Here is a 23,024-nt window from a genome sequence, read left to right as displayed (position 1 = left end):
TAATTAATAATAATAAATTAATATTAATTAATTATAATAATAATATAATAATAATAATAATGTATGCTTGCAATACACCGTGTAGATAGTTCTTGTTGGTTGAGAATTTCTAGACTTTATGATTGAGTTGCTATATGCTGTAAGTAATATTAGTTAAATATAAATAGATTTATAACTAAAGTGTTTCATTATTTTTTACATAATAGATTGACTGGCGATTTGGGGTGTTACACGTAAAACAATATTAATAATCACATGTGAAAATAGCAGAAATTCTAAAAGCGAAAAGAACCGGTGTGATGCAGGAACTTGTGATACCGTGAATCATATCCTGCCGAGGGCCTCCTTTACTGAGGTCAGAGAGATCACTGACATGTCCAATCGTTTCAATGAAAACTTTCAATTCAACTTTGAATTTGGAATTTTTTAATCTATACATATATGAACTATTATAGTTCATATATGTATAGATTAAAAAATTAATAATCCATGCAGGTATTTAAAACTAGGGGAAAAAAAAAAATGCCAACTTGAAATACAGTACATTAAGAGTGGTCCCAAGTTTGAAGATATTCCTTCCGGGAGATCAGGTTAAATTAGCTTTCTTAACTTATTTAATTTTATTTTGCTGTGCCTGGTGATTATTCATCAGCACTGGCTTTCTTGAGACAATTGATGCTAGAGCATTAATAACATGCAAATACCATCAATTTGAAGATGGGTTATTTTTCAGGAGATTTATGCTTGCTTGTGGGGATGTGGGAGGCTGTCCTGATTTCCAGAAGACTCCCGCGACTTCCGGGAGACTTGGGACTCCCGACATTAATGCCATACGAGAAAAGAGAGAGATTGCTTATGAGACAGAATTTGAACCAATGATCCTGAATTGGAAGGCAAACATTTTAACCAGCAATCCACCGCCTCCCTCCAAGAGTGCATTGTTATAAACATTACTGTATTTAAATATAATTCACTGTAGAATGAAAGTCTATTGAGATATATATCTTTCTCTCCATCTGGCACACATATTTTAATATATCAATATATTTTTGTGTATACAGTTTATTATCACTTTTTCTAATACTTTCAGTAAAACAAAATGTAGACACATTATTCTCAAATATTCATAAAAAGGAGGGTATATTGGTTTAAACAAAATGTGAACTAACTGGTGCATCTAGGCCCCCTGGGATCTAGGCTGTCTTAGCGTCCTTGAGATCATCATTATAACATACTTTAGGACGGTTTATCACCAATAGGTCTCCCTCTAATTAATGACCCCTCCCATTAAAGACCACCTCCAAATACAGACCACTTTTTTGTGCCCAATCCCCCCCCCCCATTTTAACAAATGTCTTAATCTTTATTATTTTAATTAGAGACCAAAGCTGTTAAAGAACTTGAAAACCATAGTTCAAATTTTGCGGTCTTTAATTGGAGGGAAATCAATATTTAAATTTTATTCTTAAAATATATATTATTAGTTTTTAATTGAAGACATAAAACGAAAAATAATTTGGTCCATTGACACTTTAATTTTCTAGTTTACATATTTTTAAAAGTAAATGATTTTAATAAATCAATAAAAAATCTTTCATTATATGTTGAGAAAATCTGCAGTTCGAGGAGAAATAAAACGGGAAATCTACAGTAAAGTTATATATGATTTTGCAGTCAACATTTTGACTATTAAAGGGCAAACCGATAAAAATGTTAAAGGATGTTATCTTATACAGTATTACTCAAACTATACTAACAATACTTTGAAGTAATCTAAATGTTATACCTTAAAACCTCGAATAAAAGCCCAATGGGCTTAATTTCGAGAAGCCCATCTCGAATTGAAGTCCCCCTCTTTAGTTTAGAAAAGTAGCCTCGAAAAAGAAAAAGCATTGACTTCTTTTCGAGACAGTAAAGAACATTAACGGTTCATGAATTTCAACAGCATTGCAATGAACAGCCACGCCCTCAGAGTGTGAATGTATAACATTCAGTGGCGGATCCAGGACTTGGAAAATAGAAGGCGCCCATGGAGTGACTTTCACAAATAGGGGATCTGGACCACCTTAGCCCCACCATGGCTGGAAGTGAGGTAAGAACATTTATGATTATGACACCTCTAGATAACCGGAAATTGCACTCTCAGACTTAAATTTGAATAAAAGGTTTTTTTTCTCCTTTTTTATTTTTTGTTTTTATAATTTTGAATCTGCCAAATCCGTTAATTATGTTATACAAACATTTCTTTAATGCGTTTTTCTGAATAAAATCAATTTAATTCATTACTAGACAGAACTTTTATGAAAACAGTTTTGACCCTTGCTTTATAATAATAATAACGTTAGGTTTGGGCCCTATATAGCGCAAAATGCCAGAGCTTTTTGAATGAAAACCAGTATTTTTGTTTAAAAAAATATAAAAATCACTAAAATGTCGAAAAACTTAGGTGTTTCTTGCATCAGTTCAGTTCTGAATAAGAAGGCCCCGTGCGCTAAATTCATTAAAAAAATGTTGATGACTCTTACTATTGAGGTCGGAGTGGAAATGTTCTATTTACCGATTCATTAACACAAAACCAAAATTGTATATTTTTTCTTACCGTGTTGCGGGAAATTTTCCCGCAACACAGTACGAAGTTAGGAAGTTGTATTGAGTCAATCTAGAATGCAGGTTTTCAAAGCAGGATGTTGTTAATTATTTCACAATGTTTGCTGCTCTCTCTTGACAGGCGTCGTTCCTCAGGAAACTTCATCATAATTAAGCCCCAGTTTGACATTTGTTTCTCGAAGCATGGTGTTGACGGCTTACTAAAATTAGAGCAAAATAATTGTCCCCATTTGATTAGGTAATGATTTGATAATTAACGGAGTGAACGGAGAAAATTGTATGCTTTTTATGTATACTACTATTTTTTATTGCAGCATTGGGCAACAAGCGTATAGCAGGCTTTCAACCCAAAACAGTGAGGTGAAATCCTACTTTTGTCACTTAAGTTATTCTCTCATTTAAACGTCTAATCAAAGAAAATCTCATCCAAATAGATTATTGATAATTAGAAAATTGTGTTTGTCGGCCTATGAAATGGCTGTTATATTAAACTATTTATATTATTTACAGTTTAAACGTCTCTATTTATAATATACCATATACTATTTCGACTGAATATATTTTTTTACCAGAACATGATAACAACGATACCTAGCCAAACCGGATTTGTGAAATGTATTATAGAAAACAAAGTTGTTGTTTTATTTGTTCATTGAGGTTGATATTGATTCAGATAATTTGTGTAGACCTATTAATTATTTCTGTTAACATCGATATTTAAAAATAATGTTTAAAGAATAATAATGATTATTAATATTGACAATAACAAATGCCAAGAATAAAAAGATTAACAAGAAGAATAACAATGACAATAACAATTACCAAAGCAATATAACAGTACTAACCGAAACAAGTTTGCTCTAGTAACAGGAATCATTAAACAAATGTCTTAAGAATGTTATTAATCTAGATGTGTATAAGAGGAAGGACTAGTGTTGTCCGAAAGCTCTGGTTCTATTTCTGGCTGTTTACTTACGTTTACTTTTTAGCTTTTGCTTATCATTTTTGTATCTCTACTGAGATCCAGCCATTGTTTCCCACAGCATTGTTGTTTTTCAGTATTTTGCCTTTTAATCTATATATACATATATATATAATTATATATAGGTGTGTGTGGGGCGGGGGGTGTGCGTATGTTCGCCTCAAACATGTTAAAACAAGTCGACGCTTATTCATCTGTTTAAACAAGATGGAACCTCTCCTCTCATCTCAAAGAATTCATTTTCCCCATTACTTTTATGATACTCTTTCACATATTGCTCATGCTCATGGTTTGGTGATATAATTTATTTTTATATAAAACAGCAATCAAAAATATTGATAAATAAATAATATACGTTTGATAATAATGCATAAAAAGCACCATCATCATCAGAGTCTATAATCATCATCAATGTCATCATCTTTTTCAACATAATTATATTCATCTTCATTATCATTGTTATTATTACTATATTATTATTATTATTATCATCATCATTAATATTATTATTATTATTATTATTATTATTATTATCATTATTATCATCATCTTCATCAACATAATTATATTTATCCTCATTATTATTATTGATACTCTGTTATTAATACAGTTATTTTTATATCATCAGCATTATTATTACAATACCATTATCATAATTGATTTTATAATTATATAATTAATAATTAGCCTGATTAGAGTAGACTAGTTTAAAGTAAATTTTATATTAAATTTAAGCTTAAAATGTTGTTGTTCAGAAGGGTTATCAACACTGACTATGCCAAGTTATCAGCATTACCTGCCAAGTTTAATTTCTTAGAAAGTACAATTCCTTAATTATGAGTAGGAGGTAATTTTTGAAAACAAAAGGTAAAAGTAATTAAGCATGCGAAAATCTGCACAATATCTATCGACATATTACGTAAGCATACAGTGTTATGTACGCGTACGTCAGAATATATTTTACTTTTTTGTCATGAATTGTCAAGGGTCATCCATAATGTTCATCATTTTCATAAGAGTACAAACATAGGCCTATTCTTTTCTGTGACCCCTCCCTCCCCTGAAAGAGTAAACAATAAAATGTTGATTTGTGCCACTTCGAGATCATCATTCTATTTTGTACATTAAATAATAATTTAATGCCAACACTTTCAACTCCCTCCCCCTAAAGCGTATGTTTTGTAGTCTTTTGAAAATATTGAAAATTATTGGATGGCCCTCGATATCGAGAGATCAAAGATTATATAATGATGGTATAATTCCTTTGGAATGTTAAGCAATCTACCCAAATTAATCAATGTGTGTATATGATTGTGCATCTTATTGAATTCAAAGTTCATGCCATATTTGTCATTATTGTTAGGTTACATGACACGTATTTGAGTCTGTGACATTTTCAGAAGGGATATAATTTTTCCGGATATATTGTAATGACGGAAGAAAACGCTGAGCCCCTAGTCCAATCACATCGAATAGTCACGCTGTCGTACTAAGTTAACACAGCCCTTCCATTTTAAAGATTCATTCTCGCATAGTGTACAAACTTTAGAATTATAATCATAGGAACGTAGATGAAAACTAAGGTAAGCCATAATGTTGCCGACAATAACTAGTTTTAGAACTTACATTAAGGTGTTACTGTTGTTTAAGGCTTTTCGGCAATAGGACTAATATCGGCATTTTTGCAGACGCTAATTAGTGCTTAAATTTTAGCAATTTAGTATCCCAATGTGTTGTTTACTGGCATATTCATTACTAAATATATTTTATGGAACTTGTAGAAGAAAATGCCACGTAAATTACCTGATAATAACAGTAACCGGCGTCGTTTTTCTGCGAAAAATTTGATTTGAAATATGAACTCATGAAAAGTTTAAAGGGACATCTAGTAAGCAAGAATGACTGTATTTGGGGTCATTTCCTGATTTTGACAACCATCCTAAGTGGCAATTCAAAAATCATTCTTCGCGAGGGTAACTCATGTTTATCTTGGCTATAGTTTACGCGTTAGATATTTTATATAGGCTTGTTTGTAGTAGGAGCCTAACTAACAATTATCCTGAATTGTCTAATTTTATTGTAGATAATAATGGTCATTGTGTCATTAGTGTGCATGAAAATGGTACTAACTAGGATGAACATCAATGTTTTTGTTAGTAAATATATGAAAAATGAATGAATAACCATAATCCTATAATCGTTGTCATTGTCACCGGTTATCGTCAACGTCGTCATCTTTATTATCATCATTCTCATCAGCATTATTATTATCATCGTCGTTACCACCACCATCATAATCACTATTAACAATAAAAACAAGTATCTGATAAGTGTTAAATGAGTCAAATGAGAAATCTGGCTAAATCAAGTCATCCAGCACCTTAACCAGCTAAACCCATGTTTTCTTCCTTCTCTAGTTCGGTTTATTACTGGTAAGCCTTCAGTTAAACAGTTAACCACCGCAGTAAGCATGGGAGATGCTGGAGATCCGCCTAAACCAAAACCAAGATCAATAAAAAAATTCCAAAGGCCGTCGCGGAGACCACCGTTGCCGACAACACGGCCGCCTCCACCACCAGTATCTTCACCACCCCCCACAAATCAAGACCTTGATGGATTTGTCATTGGTAACCCGTATGCTCATTGGCACGATGATGATGTAGCATACGCAAATACTGGAGTAGGTTGTGACGTAGGCAGCGAGTGCCAATCTTCACCACCAGCTGATCCTCCATCTTACGATTCCATTGTAAGTGTCCACATTATATTTTATACTTTTTCTCAGTCAGATTTCAAATCGCATAACGTTTAGCAGCTGCCTGAGATAGAAGACTAAAAATTATTAAGAAGAGAAGAGAAAAAAATATGTAATAATATGTAGGCCTAATATGTAATTTTTGTGTAAAAAAAGAAAATTATAACCTTTTTGGATGTACAAATGTACTTAAGTCACAGTTAGGCATCACTTTTACTGATAGGCGCCTTCTCACTTTATATGTTCTTGGCGCTCTTTTAAAACGTACTGAGAATAAATTATAACTTAGCCTTATCTATAACAGTTACGATTGTCATAATGCAATGTCTAGACAAGAAGTAGCCAAGAAGGACGTCATTTGAGTTATTTATGGTAACATAAATTTCTGTCAAATAATTTATTTCATGAAATGAATACGTTTATGTAATAATTATCTTGTCTTTATATTTATAATTTAATGTAAAAATTATAACAACCATACGGATAATTATTACTGTAACCAACGGATAGGGATGTGTTTAGCATTCTGCCCACAGAAAGGAAGCCTGATCTGAAGCCTGGTGCTTTGTTTTATTATAAAAAATCTATTCGTCAAAGTAGTCACCTTCTGGAGAATATATATATATATATATATATATATATATATATAGGTATGTATGTATGTATATATATATATATATATATATATATATATATATATATATATATATATGTAGGCATATATAGACACCTTATATATTTCATATTCATGTGAATATAATATAACTCGCGTGTTGAATACCATAATCATGATTCAAGTCCAGTTAAGTCATTAGTAGGTAAGTTTCCACAAAATTGTTATACCTGCAGTATAAGACTGTCATGCCTCAGAAATATGATTTTTTTTTTCTTTCAAGACAAAATCAAGTTCGCCTGAAATCGATTCTCCTAAGTATGCCAACGTTGCGGAAAAGAAGTCCTCCATTAGCAAGACGCCAATTCCAGCAGGTTTTGCCAGACGACACAGCGAACAGAGCTTCATCAAAGGTGTCATTGGTTTCTGTTTTGGGATCATTTTCGGTGGTGTGTTGTTTCTCGGTCTATATTATGGATTGTTATATAGTTTTTTCACATCTTGCATCATCACAGGCGTTGCAACGTTCGGAATGGCGCTTAGTCTTGCATGTACCGGTATGTTATTACTTCGGTTCTTGTCCTAAAGAGAAATAAACTATTCAATGTGTGTGTAATGTGTTACATTTTTATTTAAAATATATTTAAATACTTACATCAGACCATTATTTGATTTTGGTCAAAAGGATAAATTACAATATAGGCTAAATAATAATTTGATATTAAAGTTAATAATATAGAAAATAAGCATAATCACTCAAAAACACTAGGGTACAGTCTAATTCTGCGGTCTGTTCTCTGAGACGTTGCCAAGATTGAAAGTCAACGTTTCCACCAAGTAGCCCTGCTTTGGTTGCTTTTTCCTTTATGCACGACGTATTAATTGAAGTAGTTCATGCTTATGGTGTAAATATTCTCCTGAAGAAAAATTCCATATGCTACGCCCTATTCGTATCGCTGGGCTACGGTGGCAGAAATTTTCAAACTAGGATTTTTGTAGCTTTAGACATTTTGTAACCCGGGCATTTTGCAACTCAAAGGTTTGCAGGGGCGGATCCAGAGATGTCCAAAAAGGTGGGGGGGGGCGAAATTTGGGCCGATCGAGACAAAAATGTCCTAGGGGGTCCGCGAAATTTTTGTGTTCTAGACGCCCGAAAATAACATTTGAGGCGTTCTGGGCTATCATTTTTTTCTTTTTCTTTCTTTTTTTTCTTTTTTTTATCGCCCAAAAAGGGGGGGCGGCCCTAAATCCGCCCCTGGTTTGGGCTGCGAAATGTCTTCGGTAGAGTTATGAAAAATCCGGTAACGGTGAGATACATAATTAATTTGTCTACCCAAAGGGCCTTAATTATCAGAACTTGCTTGTTTCTCAAAGTGAAATTAAAATTAATTTTCAATAAATATCAACAGGCCAGCGTTCTATACGATATCGATATGCTTATTAATATAATTTATAAATTAGTTTGATTTCAAGTGAACTACATGCAAAAAAAAAAACCAACAAAAACACTTAGGCCTACAGATTTTCACTTACATTTTCAAATTAGCTATATGGACGATGGCCAATTTGAAAATGTCAAACAAACAACTTGTTTGGCATTTCAGAAGAAATATATAGAATGGCATGCCAATGGAGGTTTAGTTGGCAATAGTTGTTTCCAACGCAGTACATCTGTTGCTCAAAAACTTGGAGATAATATGAGAAGCCATAAGTAGATAATTACCAAGATGTCACAGATTGTTGTTAACAGATTATTTAATGAATTAATGTACATTATATTAAGATAACTATCAATATTTTTAAGTATCAATATGTTGCGTTTTTTCTATTTAAATAATCCTTTGAGCAATGTCAATTTGAAAGCTCGATAGAACAACTAAATGAACCAACCATGAACTAAAATAATAATGTACATATCTCTGTTAAGGTTTAAGTCAGTAATCAATATCAATATCAATATTTTTAAGTATCAATATGTTGCGTTTTTTCTATTTAAATAATCCTTTGAGCAATGTCAATTTGAAAGCTCGATAGAACAACTAAATGAACCAACCATGAACTAAAATAATAATGTACATATCTCTGTTAAGGTTTAAGTCAGTAATAATTTTTAATAATGCCTGGCCGTTTTATTTTCAATAATAATATTATATATTAGGTTAAACTTTTGTTCACAACACAAGGAGGCATTTCATGTGTCATAGTCGAAGCGTCCTCGTACGGCCCTGGATAACGATAATACCGCCACACGCAAGATCTTCAACATCTACCGCATCATTTCTATTATGCCATCTGATGGACCTGGCAGAGTAGCCTTATGATTGTGCTGGAAACTGCTTCCATCTCTGGCTGAAGCAAAGTATCTACCATGTGAACACGATACGTAGGAACTTGTCGCGTGTGTTGTGAACCTAAGTTTAAAGTTTGTTTTTATTATACAGTATGAGCTATTATTCGAATATCAATAATAATAAAATTCACTAATTTTATATCATTTTATTCGCAGTACGAGCACGTTGTGTAGCTGCATTGATGGCACCAACCCTCTGTACCTCTAGGGGACGCGCTGCGTTCATAGCGTTCACATTAACTCTACTGCTCAATGGTCCCATCGCAAACATATTCCATAATAGCAACGTAATATCAGAGTCGATGAGTTGCAGTGCCGAGGTAAATATGTCTGATCGGGTGAAATATAATTTTTCAGTAAACAACAGGAGGGGGGCGCCAGGATTTGCCCGACGGGGCGGGCGTCCGACGAGGGATTTTCCCAAAATTTTGACAATTTAGGGGTTTCAAAGGCTTATTTAATCGATTTTAGAGTCTACATGTAGAAATTACGACGGGGGTGGGGGAGGTGGTAGTTCCCCCGACAGGGGGACCCCACTAGACAGAGGCGCGTACCCTATATGGAGTGTACTGCATTTTAATTAAAAATATCTACTGTAACATAAGCATAACAGTCTAAAAAACAGTAACTTATAACCATTTCACGACACAGCTGCTGCATGAACAAGGACAACAGATCCAAGATGCTGCAACGCAATCATTCGATAACTACGTCAGGAATATACAAGACAGTATCAAGAGATTAGAAGAGACTGCTGCCAATGTCAGAAAGTCACTTGAACCAATTGAATATGGACTTGAAAGAATAAACCATGGGTTTGAGGTTAGTATAATTACGACCACAGTAGTGTGAAAAAAAGAACACGATCAACACATTTCTATAACTTTACATCAAATTACTTATTATAGATATTATGTCTCAGCAGCTATCGCTTCTTTAACATTCAAAAGGAGTTTTGGTTCAGGGGACTGAATTCATGGAGGGCCAACATCATGTGACACCGGTTTGCCAATACAGAATTGATCTAATGACCAAGGGGATAAATAATAACATCTCCTTGTATCTCTTGCTTAAAAGTACGGTATAAATTACTTAGATATTGTGCCTTTTCGTGACTTCAAGCAACAACTACAATATGAACTGTAATGCAGACCGTGACGTGCACTCGCGGAGGGTTTAAAGACATTTACTCTTGTAGTGAATGGTTAACAGTAGGGCTATTCATATTGAATAGAAACGCTATGACATAATGAAGATAATAACAACATTACTTTTCCCTAATGGGATTTCCTTTCGTCTTTCATCAGACAGCAAGTGCGGTTTTATCAGATGCTGCAGATGCGTGCACAAGTATAATGGAGGTAGCATATAACGACTGCAAGGTTGTCTTGAACCGAATTTATGAAAATTGTTTAAAGAAATTGAGCAAAACTAAAATACGTAAGTAAAGAATAGGTTGTCTACACAGAGATTCTTCTGGTTATTGTAGCAAGAGGAATGATTGTCCTCTGAAAATACAAGACGATTACAAAGACCATTTTACCTTAGCTTCTTTTTTCGCACGTCCTATGTGTTAATCTAACAACTCTTTTCTGACCTTCTACAATGTTGTCTCTGAACTATACTCAATGTCTTGGTTTGATCTCTCCAGTTAACATTCTGCATACTTTACCAATTACACAACTCACAGATTTCAAGTCTTATGTACGACTTTCTTCTATATTAAGGCCAATGTCTGATACGTGAGTACTCGCTAATCTTAACTATTCTTACTCTTAGTACCTTGGTTATTATATGGAATTAATTAAACAATTGAATACAGTATATTTAAAGGGCTGCCAGTGTTCTCTCGGTTCCACCGGTCTCAATTTTTGTGTGGTATTTGTTTTGTAATTGTACTTGTCCATTTAATTAATTGAATATTGGTATGTTATTTTTGTTTTAATTTATAAAATTGATTCGATTATAAAATTACTTTTTTTAAAAACGTTATAATTATTTCATTGACTCTTTTTATATTAATAAAATTATAGAGTTCTATAAATTTATATTATTTTTATAATTTTCTAGCCGGCGACCTATGCAAACCGCTCGATATTGATCCTCTTTGCGAGATCATCACCTTTGGAAACAAAGTTTGCAGGGCACCCGAATTTGGAAGAGCTGTTATAGATGAAGTCGGACAGGCTACCGAACATATTGCGGAGAAGATAGAAGAGATGTTCTACACAGATATCGATTTTGATGTATATTGGGATTCTAGGAGGAATTCAAGCAGATCTGCTGCCGGAATCGCTTCAGCAATTCAATCAGAACTCGAAGAAACTTTCAACTTGTTCGACACTGCTGTCTTATTTACCGATCGTCTCCTTGCCCTCTCCGTCGTTTACCTTCTTTATCGAGCCTACCAGTATCACAAACTATATCTAACTAAGGATAGATTTGATAACTTCTACATCACGAAACAATTTAGAAAACTTGATAAAAAAAGAACAGATAGTGGAAAGGAATCAATATTACCATTGAAGAAGATAGAACGTGGCAAACTTATAGACTTAAAAACACTAGCATTGTCAAAAGTTGAGCGTGGGACATTCGCCTTAGGATTAGTAACTATTTTAATGTATGTTCTTATTGCTGGACTTATTATACTTGTTGATTATGGGTTGTTCTGGTTACTTGATATAATCTCTAGGCATGGTCAGGTGGAGTATGAGCTGACAGGAGAAGGAACAACTGAGATGGACATCGGGGGAACAGGCATGTTCTCTAACTTTGCTAGAGCTTTGTTGGGAGATGGCTTTCAGAACAATAATGAACACAACTCAACCTCTGCCACTAACAAATGTTTGCCTGTCCCTAAACGACCAGACGAAAGAAATAATATAATCATCGGTGCGTTGTATGGTGTTGCCATATTAATGGTGTTGTTTCAAGCATATGCTTTAAGGCTACGCCGATGCATTGCTTCGTTTTATTATCCGGAACGAGAAAGAGAACGTATAAACTATTTGTACAGTCAGACTCTTAAGAAACGTAAGACAATTCGGGATATGTTGCAGCAGCTTATCAAAGAGAACGACAGAGAGCAAAGGGCGATGGAACACATCAGTTTCTCATCATGGCTTACTGCTAACAACGCTTGCTGTCGTCGAATTATGTGTCGCAAGGATCGTGTATGTATAGGCTGTGCTTCAGAGGAGAGTGAAGACAAATTCCACCAGTGTGAGACTATAGACTGTAAGGGAATGTACTGCGTGGAATGTATAAAGGAAGTTGGTGAACTATGTACACTCTGTGAAGAACCGTTAAACTACAACTTAAGGGAAATTGACGCTGTTCAGTGAATTCCGTAGACAAAGCTAGTAGCTACGTAAATTTTCCTCAAGAAAGTATACTGTATTGAGTTGACGTATGTATCTGCATACATTCGGAGTTCTCCACTTTGCGATTGGTACAATGCTGCGCGTCCACCTTAAATCAGCTGTTTCTGAACTACCCTACGGTCTAGAAACGGGTGGCAGGTTTTAAAAACTGGGAGATATCAGAAGATTAAAAATGAATTTATTGTTGATGGATTAAACGCGAAGCAATAAAATCTGACTAAACTCGGTGAAGTTTGTCAACTGATGAGTGCTTTCCGTTGTGTTTCTCAGTTGAGTCAAGGCATGTCCACCGATCGTGAAGCTAGGCTGCTGAAAGACATTTCCTGTATTTAGGACATTTTAATGTTGTCTCATGGATTCACATTGTAAAAAAGAAGAAACATTAAATAAGAGCTTGGTTGAATGAAATTTAACTTATGACTTATGAGAGTGCTATTTTTGTGAACCAGAGGTGCCATGTCTTAAACTTTTTTTTTACCTCATGGGCTTAGTTGTTAACTCTCAAACCCTCAAAGCTAAAACTAGGCGCATATAGGCTATACCGCAACAATTTAAGTGACTTACGGACCCAAGTTTGAAAAAGACAGAGGATCAAGAGGGGGGGCTACTCGCAGTCAACGGCGAACGACGACTTCAAAGAATCATGAGAAAACGAATTGAACAAATTAATGGGGAAGAAAGTCGTCAAATTTTCTTTCCAGTTTCATTATTTCTTTCATATTTAATATTATCTTATAAGAAAATGCATACTTATGTGTTTTTATTTATTTGTTTGATTTAATGTGCCTAATGTCATCTCTGTGTATACCACATTAAACTATATTTTATTGCCCATTAAATTTCAACTGTACAAATGTTTATATTATAGACATATATGAAATAACTATATTCTATTCTATTTCATCAAATATAAATATATCTATTTTTGTTGTAGGCCAAGAGTCCATTTTAGCTGTGCATTTGTCTCTCGAACCAAATACTGTCATAAAATATAATAAATCTGCAAAATATCAATTACTATATCTAAGACCTGTCTCTTATACACATCTTTCCAAACGAAACCCTTCTCTAATTCCGAGAGACCCGTAATCGAGACCAGTTTTTCAAAATACTAGCTTACAACCTATATCTTAACACTAAGCTCACCTAGAACAAAACATTACATAAAAGTGTAAACTCATGATAGGTCTACGTATAGGCTATATTTTCAGTTTTAATGATGCATATAGACAAGTAAACTGTACTGTATTTGGAACAATGTGTCCCTAGAACAAAGAAGGTAAATAGGTGTTAATAAATATAAAACATTGACCATTGGTCAAACTTACAAGTTTGACCTAATGAATCCCAAAAATTCAAACTTCTGCTCTAGATTCTGTAATAATATGAATTTATGTATACAAGTAAAGTATATTGTGTTATTACACTGGTTAGTAATAAGTACACTAAAGTAAATTTATCTAGACTGTCAACACAAACCAGGTCTAAGGAAAAATGAATTAGTTTATGTCCGGGAACCGGTAATACAATAAGTTCGTCATGAGAGGGCGTATATCAAAAATCAACATGGCAGCAGCTGCAGCGAAAACATTACAGAAGATCTCGAGGAAACTTCTATTAGCAAAAGTTGGTTCTTCAGGTTAGTTCCCATTTTTTAAGTGAACTGTGCCTAACTAACTGAAGTGTAGACTGAGTTGTATACCCTTAATTATATGTATATGAAAGTAGCTTACTTAGCCCGACCGATATGATATGAAGGCCTGCCTGTCCTGTATGTATCACACTCTCTGTCAACACTCAATTTCGCCTCCCTAGGCCTAGTCTAATCTAGGGATTTTATAACAATACATATGCTAGGCCTAGCTCTGCCTGGTCTTGGACCTACCCACACAATTCTTTCAAGGCTACATCAGCACATAAACACCACTGTCCTGCCTACCCGTATTTTTCCCCATGAGTGCAGAACAACTCAAGCCGCCCAGTGCTAAAAATGCTATAGGGCCTAGGCCTAGCATATATAGACCTTGTCAAACATTTTGGTTTATTTTTTTTATTTTGATTGATTGAGTCTCACTTTAATTTATGGAAGTGGATATATTTACGTGACTGTAAACAAATCAGTAAACAATCATTAGCATCACAGAGTTTGTGGAGCCCTGGCGCTGACTGTTACTGGGGACCTCTAATAAGTGAGCGAAGCAAGGAAACACGCTGGGGGCCAAGGGGACGCATAGGGCCCACGGTAGGAATCCAGGGGGTGAAAGCCCCCTTGTGGGGGTCCGAGGGAGCTTTCATTCTCACAGCTTATGTCATTTATGAACTGTTAACTGAGTTAACAGACAACATAGAATGGTCCATGACTGATGAAAAATTTCAGACCATTCTAATACAAAACCAACAATACATAGGCCAACTTTCGGGACTGGTATAGGGCTAGCTACAGTAGGCCTATGTACTCTATGTAGGAGTATAAATACAAATTTTAGTGAGAAAAAAACATGTTTTCATAACGTAATGCAAAGAAGATTGATCACAAAATTAAAAACAAATGTCAAACATCAGAACCAAGCTTTTATTGTTTAAAACTGTCAGGGCCCCATTGAATGAAACTATGGTACAGTGGAATCTCCGAATTCCAAATGCCCAGGAAACCGAATATCACGCTAAACCAAACCTTTTTTCAAGTCCCAAAATGATTCCTATTCTTCCTTTAATAAAATACTTTCCGAAAACCGGATCTCCCTATTCCGAATTCAGGATGTTTTATTCGGTCCTGAACACAAAAATCAACTTCTATAAACCAAATAAACGGTTAATAAACAATGATTTCCAGACGAATGAACGCAATAATCATTCCTGTCTAAGAATTAACAACTAGGCCTAGCACAACACCCTGTGAATATACCATTCGTACAGCAGTCTCAATAGCGTTGCCATAGAGATTTTCTATTGATTAAAACGACATGCCAGAGAAACGTTAATGTTAGAGTGAAAGTTACGCCTTCCATTGTTTTAATAAAGTGCATTATCGCACTTTGGCCTAATCCTTAAAAATCGATTGGAATCAACCTGAAATGAAGACACAACTCAAAGCAAGTTTCTATGACGGCTGACTCTTTTTCAGTAGACATTTAATTCGGATTTGAATGTCATTGGATTCATCAGTGTGTAATTACAAATGCATAGCTTCACTTATTCCTCAAAAACATGTTGCTAATTACTGAGGAAATTTGTAGAGAATGAAATTTTAAATTTGTTAGATTTATTTAGATTTTGCGTTTTATAAGAGAATAATATTTTTTTTCAGACTAGGTACAAAAAAACATTGTTTTCCTTTGCCTGTGGAACAGTTTGCCCAAATCACTTGACACCTGGCTTAAGTTTCAGCTTAATGAGAAATGGAGAAATCATCCATTTAATTATTCTGTGTATCTGTAGATGTAAATTTAAAATTAATTCCACCTGTATTTTTATTGCAAGTGGGCTATATAATTTACTGTATAAACATTTAATACTTTCTACCAGCCAGAAGATACAGGCAAGTTACAGACAAGTTATAAATGAAATAAAACTTTTGTTTTATTCTCATTTAGAGACAATTAAATGATGGATCACTGCAGTGTTTAATTAAGTAACTGTAAAATCAGAGTGATATAACTCAATGTGTGGATGCTGTGAATCCCTACTTTCAGGATCTTCAATATGTAAAGCACATAGTTTGGCAGCTCTGTCTGAGACTCATGAGATGCTAAGGAAAACATGTAGAGACTTTGCTGACAATGAACTGGCACCAATTGCAGGACAATTAGACAAAGAACATCGATTTCCAAAAGAACAGGTTTGTATGCATATAAACATTCCAAATTATTATTATTATTATTATTATTATTTTATTATTATTATTGCTATTACCACATAGTTCCTCTGGTATAATCCCCCCTCCCCCAATCCACTTCAACACAAAATTGGGCCAAATTTGGGGGTGGGCTGATACCCGGTGAATCCTCTTTTTAATCAAATGGTAATTTATCAGCACATGACTAATTCAAAGCCATTCTGAGAATATTTGTAAAAGTCATACCCTTGTTTTTTACCCCATTAAAAGCTTGTCCATAAAATTGGTGGTGTGCTTATGCCAGAAGTGAGCTCATACCCGATGAACAATGATAACAGTGATGTTATAAATTTGTTTTGGAAAGTAAAATTATTATTGTCATGTGTATAAGTTTTTCTTGTGCTACACAAATTTTGGCCCATTTGCATGGAATAATAAATGAACAAATATGAGCATGTTTTCTCTCGCAATCTTGAAGTCAGGGGTTCGACCCATTCACTGTGCATTTCTCTTGTAACCTTGGAAAAGGCACTTTGCCTAAGGTTGTCTATCTCCACACTGGTGTATTTGGGTACTTGGTGGGTGTTTGGACACTTTACTGCACTGATTACCAGAGCCTGCAGTCTTCATGGGATTCTTCCTCAGGGAGCTGAGGATTGTTCCATAAGGTATGTGATTCAATGACCGGGGTGAAAGGTGTTGTGCATTTTATAATTTGTGACTGGCTCTGGCAAAACCCATCGTTTGTCACATTTTCTAATTACACACAAGCACCCAAAATGTTTGAAAATCAGGATTTTCAGGTTTTTTTGCATTTTGTAAAAGATGCTTATATTGAAGAGCATTTCTGCAAAATATCAATTACTATATCTAAGACAAAAGTATATTAAAATTATTTTAAAAATATAAATCATAATAATAATAATTAAACTATTGATTTTGGAATCTTTGGAAGTTGTTTTCTCAAAACCTACATGGCTGATATTAAATGAATTTGTATTCATAACTTTGCTAATACTAAACCAATTTCCAGCAAATATACTATTTAAAATAAGAATTTACAGAAATCTACAAAACCTAAAACTGAATATTGATTTTCTTTTGGTTTTGCCAGAGCCAGTCACATTTGGCCGATATTATTTTAATAAATATGGTACTTAATATTTGAGAAAAAAATATTATTTTTATCAATATTTCTATATGTTTTAATATTATTTTTGATTAAATTATTATTATTATCAGTGTTGTTAATAATTGTTATTAATTGAATAATTGAATATGTGTGCATGATTTTTACTTTACACTACTGTACTCTCATTTCTTTTTCCTTAAACTGCATTGTTTCTCAACTAATTTCATCAATCATGCAAAACTTACTTCTGTAGAAATATTAAAACCATGATGAAGGATGATTTAGTAGGAATATATTATTAAAATGATTAGTATTAAATATTACTAGATTGGGTAGTTACAATAATTTATAAAGTTTGATTTTGACTTGGAGTTTGATGTGGCCATTGATGTTTGAGTATTTTTTTAGGATCAAGATTTGTTTAGAAATGGTTAGTAGGTCTATGCTAAAAATGTAACATTAATTATCTTCTGTACCATTTCAGTGCTGATTAATTAACAATTCTTTAATTCTCATAGCTAGAAATAATTTCACATTTCTGTTTGCATTTCATCATCTCTTCCATTAGGTCAAGAAATTAGGAGAACTGGGATTAATGGCAGTTGATGTACCAGATCAATATGGTGGAACAGGCTTAGACTATTTGGCGTATGCAATAGCTATTGAAGAGATCAGTAGAGGGTGTGCTAGTTGTGGCGTTATAATGAGTGTAAATAATGTAAGTCTAACTGTGGAAGAAGACTCTGACCTTTACTGAAAGAGAATTGTAGATGTTTACTTTAGCCTCAGTAAATATATTTTATCTGTTAAATCTGTTGGCGATTACTATCATTCATAATTTTCATCATCAACACTATCATTATCATTAAAATCTTTACATCCTTACCCCAGCCATGGTAGGACTGAGGTTGTATAGACCCTCCATCAGTGAAATTCCCCCTCTTTTTCAACTTCCTGGATCCGCCACTACTACCATGATCACTACCACACATCACCATAATCATCATGGTATGCTCTCACAAGTTCTTGCCTGATGGTTTGTAAATAATAATAAATTGCTTGTATTTGGCTTAATGACAATATGATTTACAATTGAATGATCATGGCAGTTTGCAAAGAAAAATAAGTTGTATAGAGTAGGATTGATGGTAGTTAGAGCAGGAATAGTCTAGCAGGAGTAATGGAATTTTACTAGCAGTATTTGATGGCAGTTGGAATGGGAATGTTGGCAGTCTCTTCCAGCAAGTATGATGGCACTGTAAGGAGAGGTGTTGTTAAGAGCCGATTAGGCCCCATAAAAAAAATTATTAGTTTATCACCACCTCCCTCATTACTTTTGGGGAAATTCTGATTTTTTTTTTTCAATCAACATATATTTTTATTTCAGACGGTCGTTTCTCCATCTTTTTTCACTTAAAAAGCTCAGGATTTCTTGCAAATATGTTTACTGGGACAACAAAAACATATTTTTAAAATATAAATTTGATTCCATTCTTATGACTTTTTATATATGCCCCTAACCATTGATTTACTTGTGAATATTGGTAAAATGGGGGCGGGGTTAGCTAAAAAAAAACCCTCCCTCCCTCATCAGTTTTTATTCTTTGATAGGGTGATAAACTAATAAATTTTTTTGTAGGCCCTTACGCTAAATAGACTAGCAGCAAGATTTATGGCAGTTGGGTTTGGAATGTCAGATGGCAGTCTCCAGAAAGTATGATGGCACGCTGTAGTTGAGAGCGGCTAATGAGTTATAGCAGTCAAGCAGTAGTAATGGCAGTCTACTGTAACAGCAAGATTTGACAGATGGAATAGGATTGCAGCAGTTTACGTCTGTCTAGAAAGGATGATAGGCCAGGCAGTTAGAGCAAATGTTATGGTGTAGTTAGTGCAGGAATAATGGTAGAGCAGGAATGGCAGTCTATGAGTATATATAATAGTAAATGAAGGATTTAGGATTTGGCATAGATTAATGTACTGGAGAATTACAGCACTAATACTTGCTTCACTCATTCTTGCTTTTATAGTCCTTCTGAATTACTTCTGCCAATTTGCTAATATTATATACTTCCTGACTCTTTGTGAGCAGCTCATATCTTGTTTATGCCGATGCAGTACATTGAGTGCTGATTGGCAGTCACTGTCATGCTTACAGAATTTCAATACTACTCCTACTTTCAAGTGCGCATGCCTGTGTAAAATTTCAAAGCACATGCAAATCATATGAGATATGCAATTGTTTTTTTTAAAAGTTTTTATTAACCAGCAATAAAAGGTTGTTTGCAGTCCTTGGATAAACTATATAACGTTTTATAAAAATTCAGGTGATAATCATAATATAAGTCATGTGATTGACTGCAGTATATGCCTGAAATAAGCATGCACAATTGAAATTATGAGAAGGTTTATTGTCCACCAGCTTTGATCTTCAACCTCCTACTTCCCTCTGTGCTTGGTTTGCATGCTTAGTGCAGCCTTTTAGCATTATGACATCAAATTCTACTTGGCTATGGTCAGGTTAAGATGATGGGTGATCTAGGCCTGATGGCAATTCTAGTACCTGAGTCGTATGGTGGAGCTGGTTTAGATGCCATGTCATATGCTCTAGCTATGGAGGAAATCAGCAGGGGGTGTGCATCTACAGGAACTATCTTAAGTGCCCACATTGTAAGTATAAAGATTGATAGGTTAAGGTTAAATTATTTTTGTCTGCATTAACTGTGTCCAGCCTCCCCAAAAGGTAAGTTCATTTAATACTTTGATTCTACATAATAGTCAGTTTGCTGTTTGTAAATAGATTATCTCATTGGTTCCTAGTGAACTTTCATGCCTGTAACCCTCTTTTGTGGGAACCCCCTTCTGAGTGATAAACTAAACCACCCTCTTCCTTTGCATAAAAAAACCCAGCAAAAAGAATGCTGGAATGCTTCAGTTGTAGGGGCTTTACCTCCAGATCCCTGTAAGGGCTTCTCTTCTACAATCTCCTGGAATGCAGACACGTTGAACCAAAATGGCTTTTCATGAAAAGGTTAGTATGGCAGCATTTAATCCTGGTGTGAGTAGGCCTACATTTGATACCATTTTAACTGGCTTAAAAATTATAAGATTAAAGAAAGTAAGCATTGACAAAGTATATCCTTTTTTTCATGTCCTAAAACATATCTTGCATGTATGTATGTATCATATTTTAATTAGCCCATGGCAACTGTCATGTCCGTTAAATGATATTGATCAGTAAAGAGACCTTTTAAGAATATGAACATTTTATATGTATTAAATCATAATCCTTCCCCCATATAAAATAGCATTACATTTATCTTTAAGGATTTTGGAACTCTCTTCCTGCATCAATTACTTAGTTTTTACAAAACAAAAGAAAAAGAGATGTAACATTTTATGTATTTTATTATTTGTTTGTTTATTTAGTGTTTCAATTAATTACATTTAGTTAAGAAAGTTGCCTACTAGTTTATATATATTATTTATATTATATTTGTCTTACACCACTACTGTATATATTGAAGTTTTAATTAAATTATTCTCAGTGCCATTACCGTATATATCATTGGCAGTTAGGACTATTTATTAATATATGAAAAATAATTGAAACACAGCTAAAAAGGAAAAGCATTTTAAACTCAAGATATATTCTATAATAATATATAGCTAGTACAAAACAAACCATAGCATAATAGATTATAGATATGCTTACTACAGTATTTCTTTATGCTTTCTTTATAGTCTTTATATCTAGCACCAATTATGACATATGGAAATGAAGAACAAAAACAAAAATACGTAACACCTTTTGTTGATGGAAGTCGTGTCGGTTGCTTTGGTTTAAGTGAGCCAGGTACAGTAATACAATACTAAAGCTGTATGTATGTGTTTTATATTCTATTATTTTGATTGGATGATAGGCTTACTTTGCCCTTAAGATGTTGTTACTTAGTCATCATTGGGACAAGTCCGCACACATTTTTCTTTCTCTAGGTAATGGCAGCGATGCAGGTGCAGCTTCCACGACAGCACACCTTGATGGAGACCATTGGGTCTTGAATGGTACGAAAGCATGGATCACCAACGGTTTCGAGTCTGAGGCAGCTGTAGTATTTGCCACAACAGATAAAAATTTAAAACACAAGGTAAAGGATCGTATCATTATTTTCCCCCTTTATTTCAAAATGGCAAATTTTAAATTTGAATACAGGTCTTCCTCAAATTAAGGACCACATTGGGACTGGGATTTTCGTGGACTTTACCAGCTTTGGTCGTATTGAGAAACAAAATTAAATCAATGTTGTATTCCTTTTTAAATGTAATGATGCTAATGATATAGTGAAGAAGTCTTACATTCTTTGTATTCATCTCCATTTAATTATTTGTTAATTATCAAGTGCTCATTTCACACACATTTTACATTTTGACAATTGCAAATTCTACATGCTTAATATGGGCGTGATTGATTCAAATATATACATTTCAACAACTGTACCGCAACACAATAGTTGAATGCTGCACTTTTTTGTACAGTAGGGGTCTCAAGGCTCCATCCCGCAAGTTGTGGGATTCTCCGGAATATCTACATTTTTCCTGGAATCTAACCCATCTTTTGAAAATTCATTATATCTACAAGTTTTTCCTACTGTATTTCCAATTGGTTCCTGGAAGTGAGCTGATAATCACCATGCATTGCAAAATAAAATTAGATGTGTTAAGAAAGCTCATTGAATAAACTAGATTTCTCTTGGAATCATGGGTTCTTCCAACTTGGGACACCATTTATTGCTTTATTATTGTCTGTTGTAGCTTTTGGGTTTACAGTAGTTTTTGTGACCTTCCTTCATAAGTCTTATTATTATTACTATTATTGTTATTAACAGGGTATTAGTGCTTTCGTCGTTCCAAAGCCTATTGAAGGATTATCGCTAGGCAAGAAGGAGGATAAACTGGGCATCCGAGCAACTTCCACAACCTACCTCATCTTTGAAGAATGCAGAATTCCAAAAGAAAACCTTCTAGGGGAACCAGGATTTGGATTTAAGATTGCAATGGTAATTGAAGTTTCATGTCAATATTATTAATTAATAATGCATCAGTTCTAAGTGATGTTGGTTCAGTTTTTCTCCAAGAACGATATTAGAAAAACATTGTTTTTATGACTTCCTTTTATATAAACATAATAATTGCTTTTTCCTTCATAATAAAAAATTGTTTTATGTAATTTTGGATTTAAATTAGGATTCTTTTTTAAATGTAGTTCAGTCAAGTGTTAAAACATAGGGCCCGTTCGAGCAAAAAACGCCAACCATATTCCGTTTATTTCACTGGGTAATCGCGCTGAGCACTCAGCGGGTGGTCGAC

General features: G+C 34.1%; 2 protein-coding genes across 4 annotated transcripts in view; both read left to right on the top strand.

Moving 5' to 3' along the window:
* The first annotated feature begins 5,051 nt into the window (after positions 1-5,051).
* On the top strand, positions 5,052-13,673 carry LOC117118428 (DC-STAMP domain-containing protein 2-like). Its single transcript, XM_033263019.1, has 7 exons — positions 5,052-5,172; positions 6,007-6,338; positions 7,241-7,514; positions 9,464-9,627; positions 9,959-10,129; positions 10,615-10,747; positions 11,378-13,673. The coding sequence occupies exons 2-7, from the start codon at positions 6,060-6,062 to the stop codon at positions 12,652-12,654; spliced, it is 2,298 nt and encodes a 765-aa protein (XP_033118910.1). The 5' UTR covers positions 5,052-5,172; positions 6,007-6,059; the 3' UTR covers positions 12,655-13,673.
* A 569-nt stretch (positions 13,674-14,242) lies between these two features.
* The window catches only part of LOC117118437 (short-chain specific acyl-CoA dehydrogenase, mitochondrial-like), a 12,232-nt gene continuing 3,450 nt past the window's right edge, over positions 14,243-23,024 (top strand). The window contains exons 1-6 of one of the 3 annotated variants that reach the window (XM_033263030.1): positions 14,243-14,332; positions 16,386-16,531; positions 18,229-18,378; positions 21,402-21,513; positions 21,654-21,805; positions 22,544-22,714. In XM_033263030.1, coding sequence (XP_033118921.1) covers positions 14,260-14,332; positions 16,386-16,531; positions 18,229-18,378; positions 21,402-21,513; positions 21,654-21,805; positions 22,544-22,714 — 804 coding nt within the window. In that variant the 5' untranslated portion in view covers positions 14,243-14,259. Of the gene's footprint in view, positions 14,333-16,385; positions 16,532-18,228; positions 18,379-20,177; positions 20,328-21,401; positions 21,514-21,653; positions 21,806-22,543; positions 22,715-23,024 lie in introns of all 3 variants that reach the window. The other 2 variants (XM_033263029.1, XM_033263028.1) reach the window with 2 other exon arrangements.

This window comes from Anneissia japonica, unplaced genomic scaffold (assembly GCF_011630105.1).
Source record: "Anneissia japonica isolate Jap-2015-1 unplaced genomic scaffold, ASM1163010v1 scaffold695_len1296351_cov181, whole genome shotgun sequence".
In the NCBI taxonomy this organism is placed as follows: domain Eukaryota; kingdom Metazoa; phylum Echinodermata; class Crinoidea; order Comatulida; family Comatulidae; genus Anneissia; species Anneissia japonica.
This window is presented reverse-complemented; position numbering and strand designations above follow the sequence as displayed.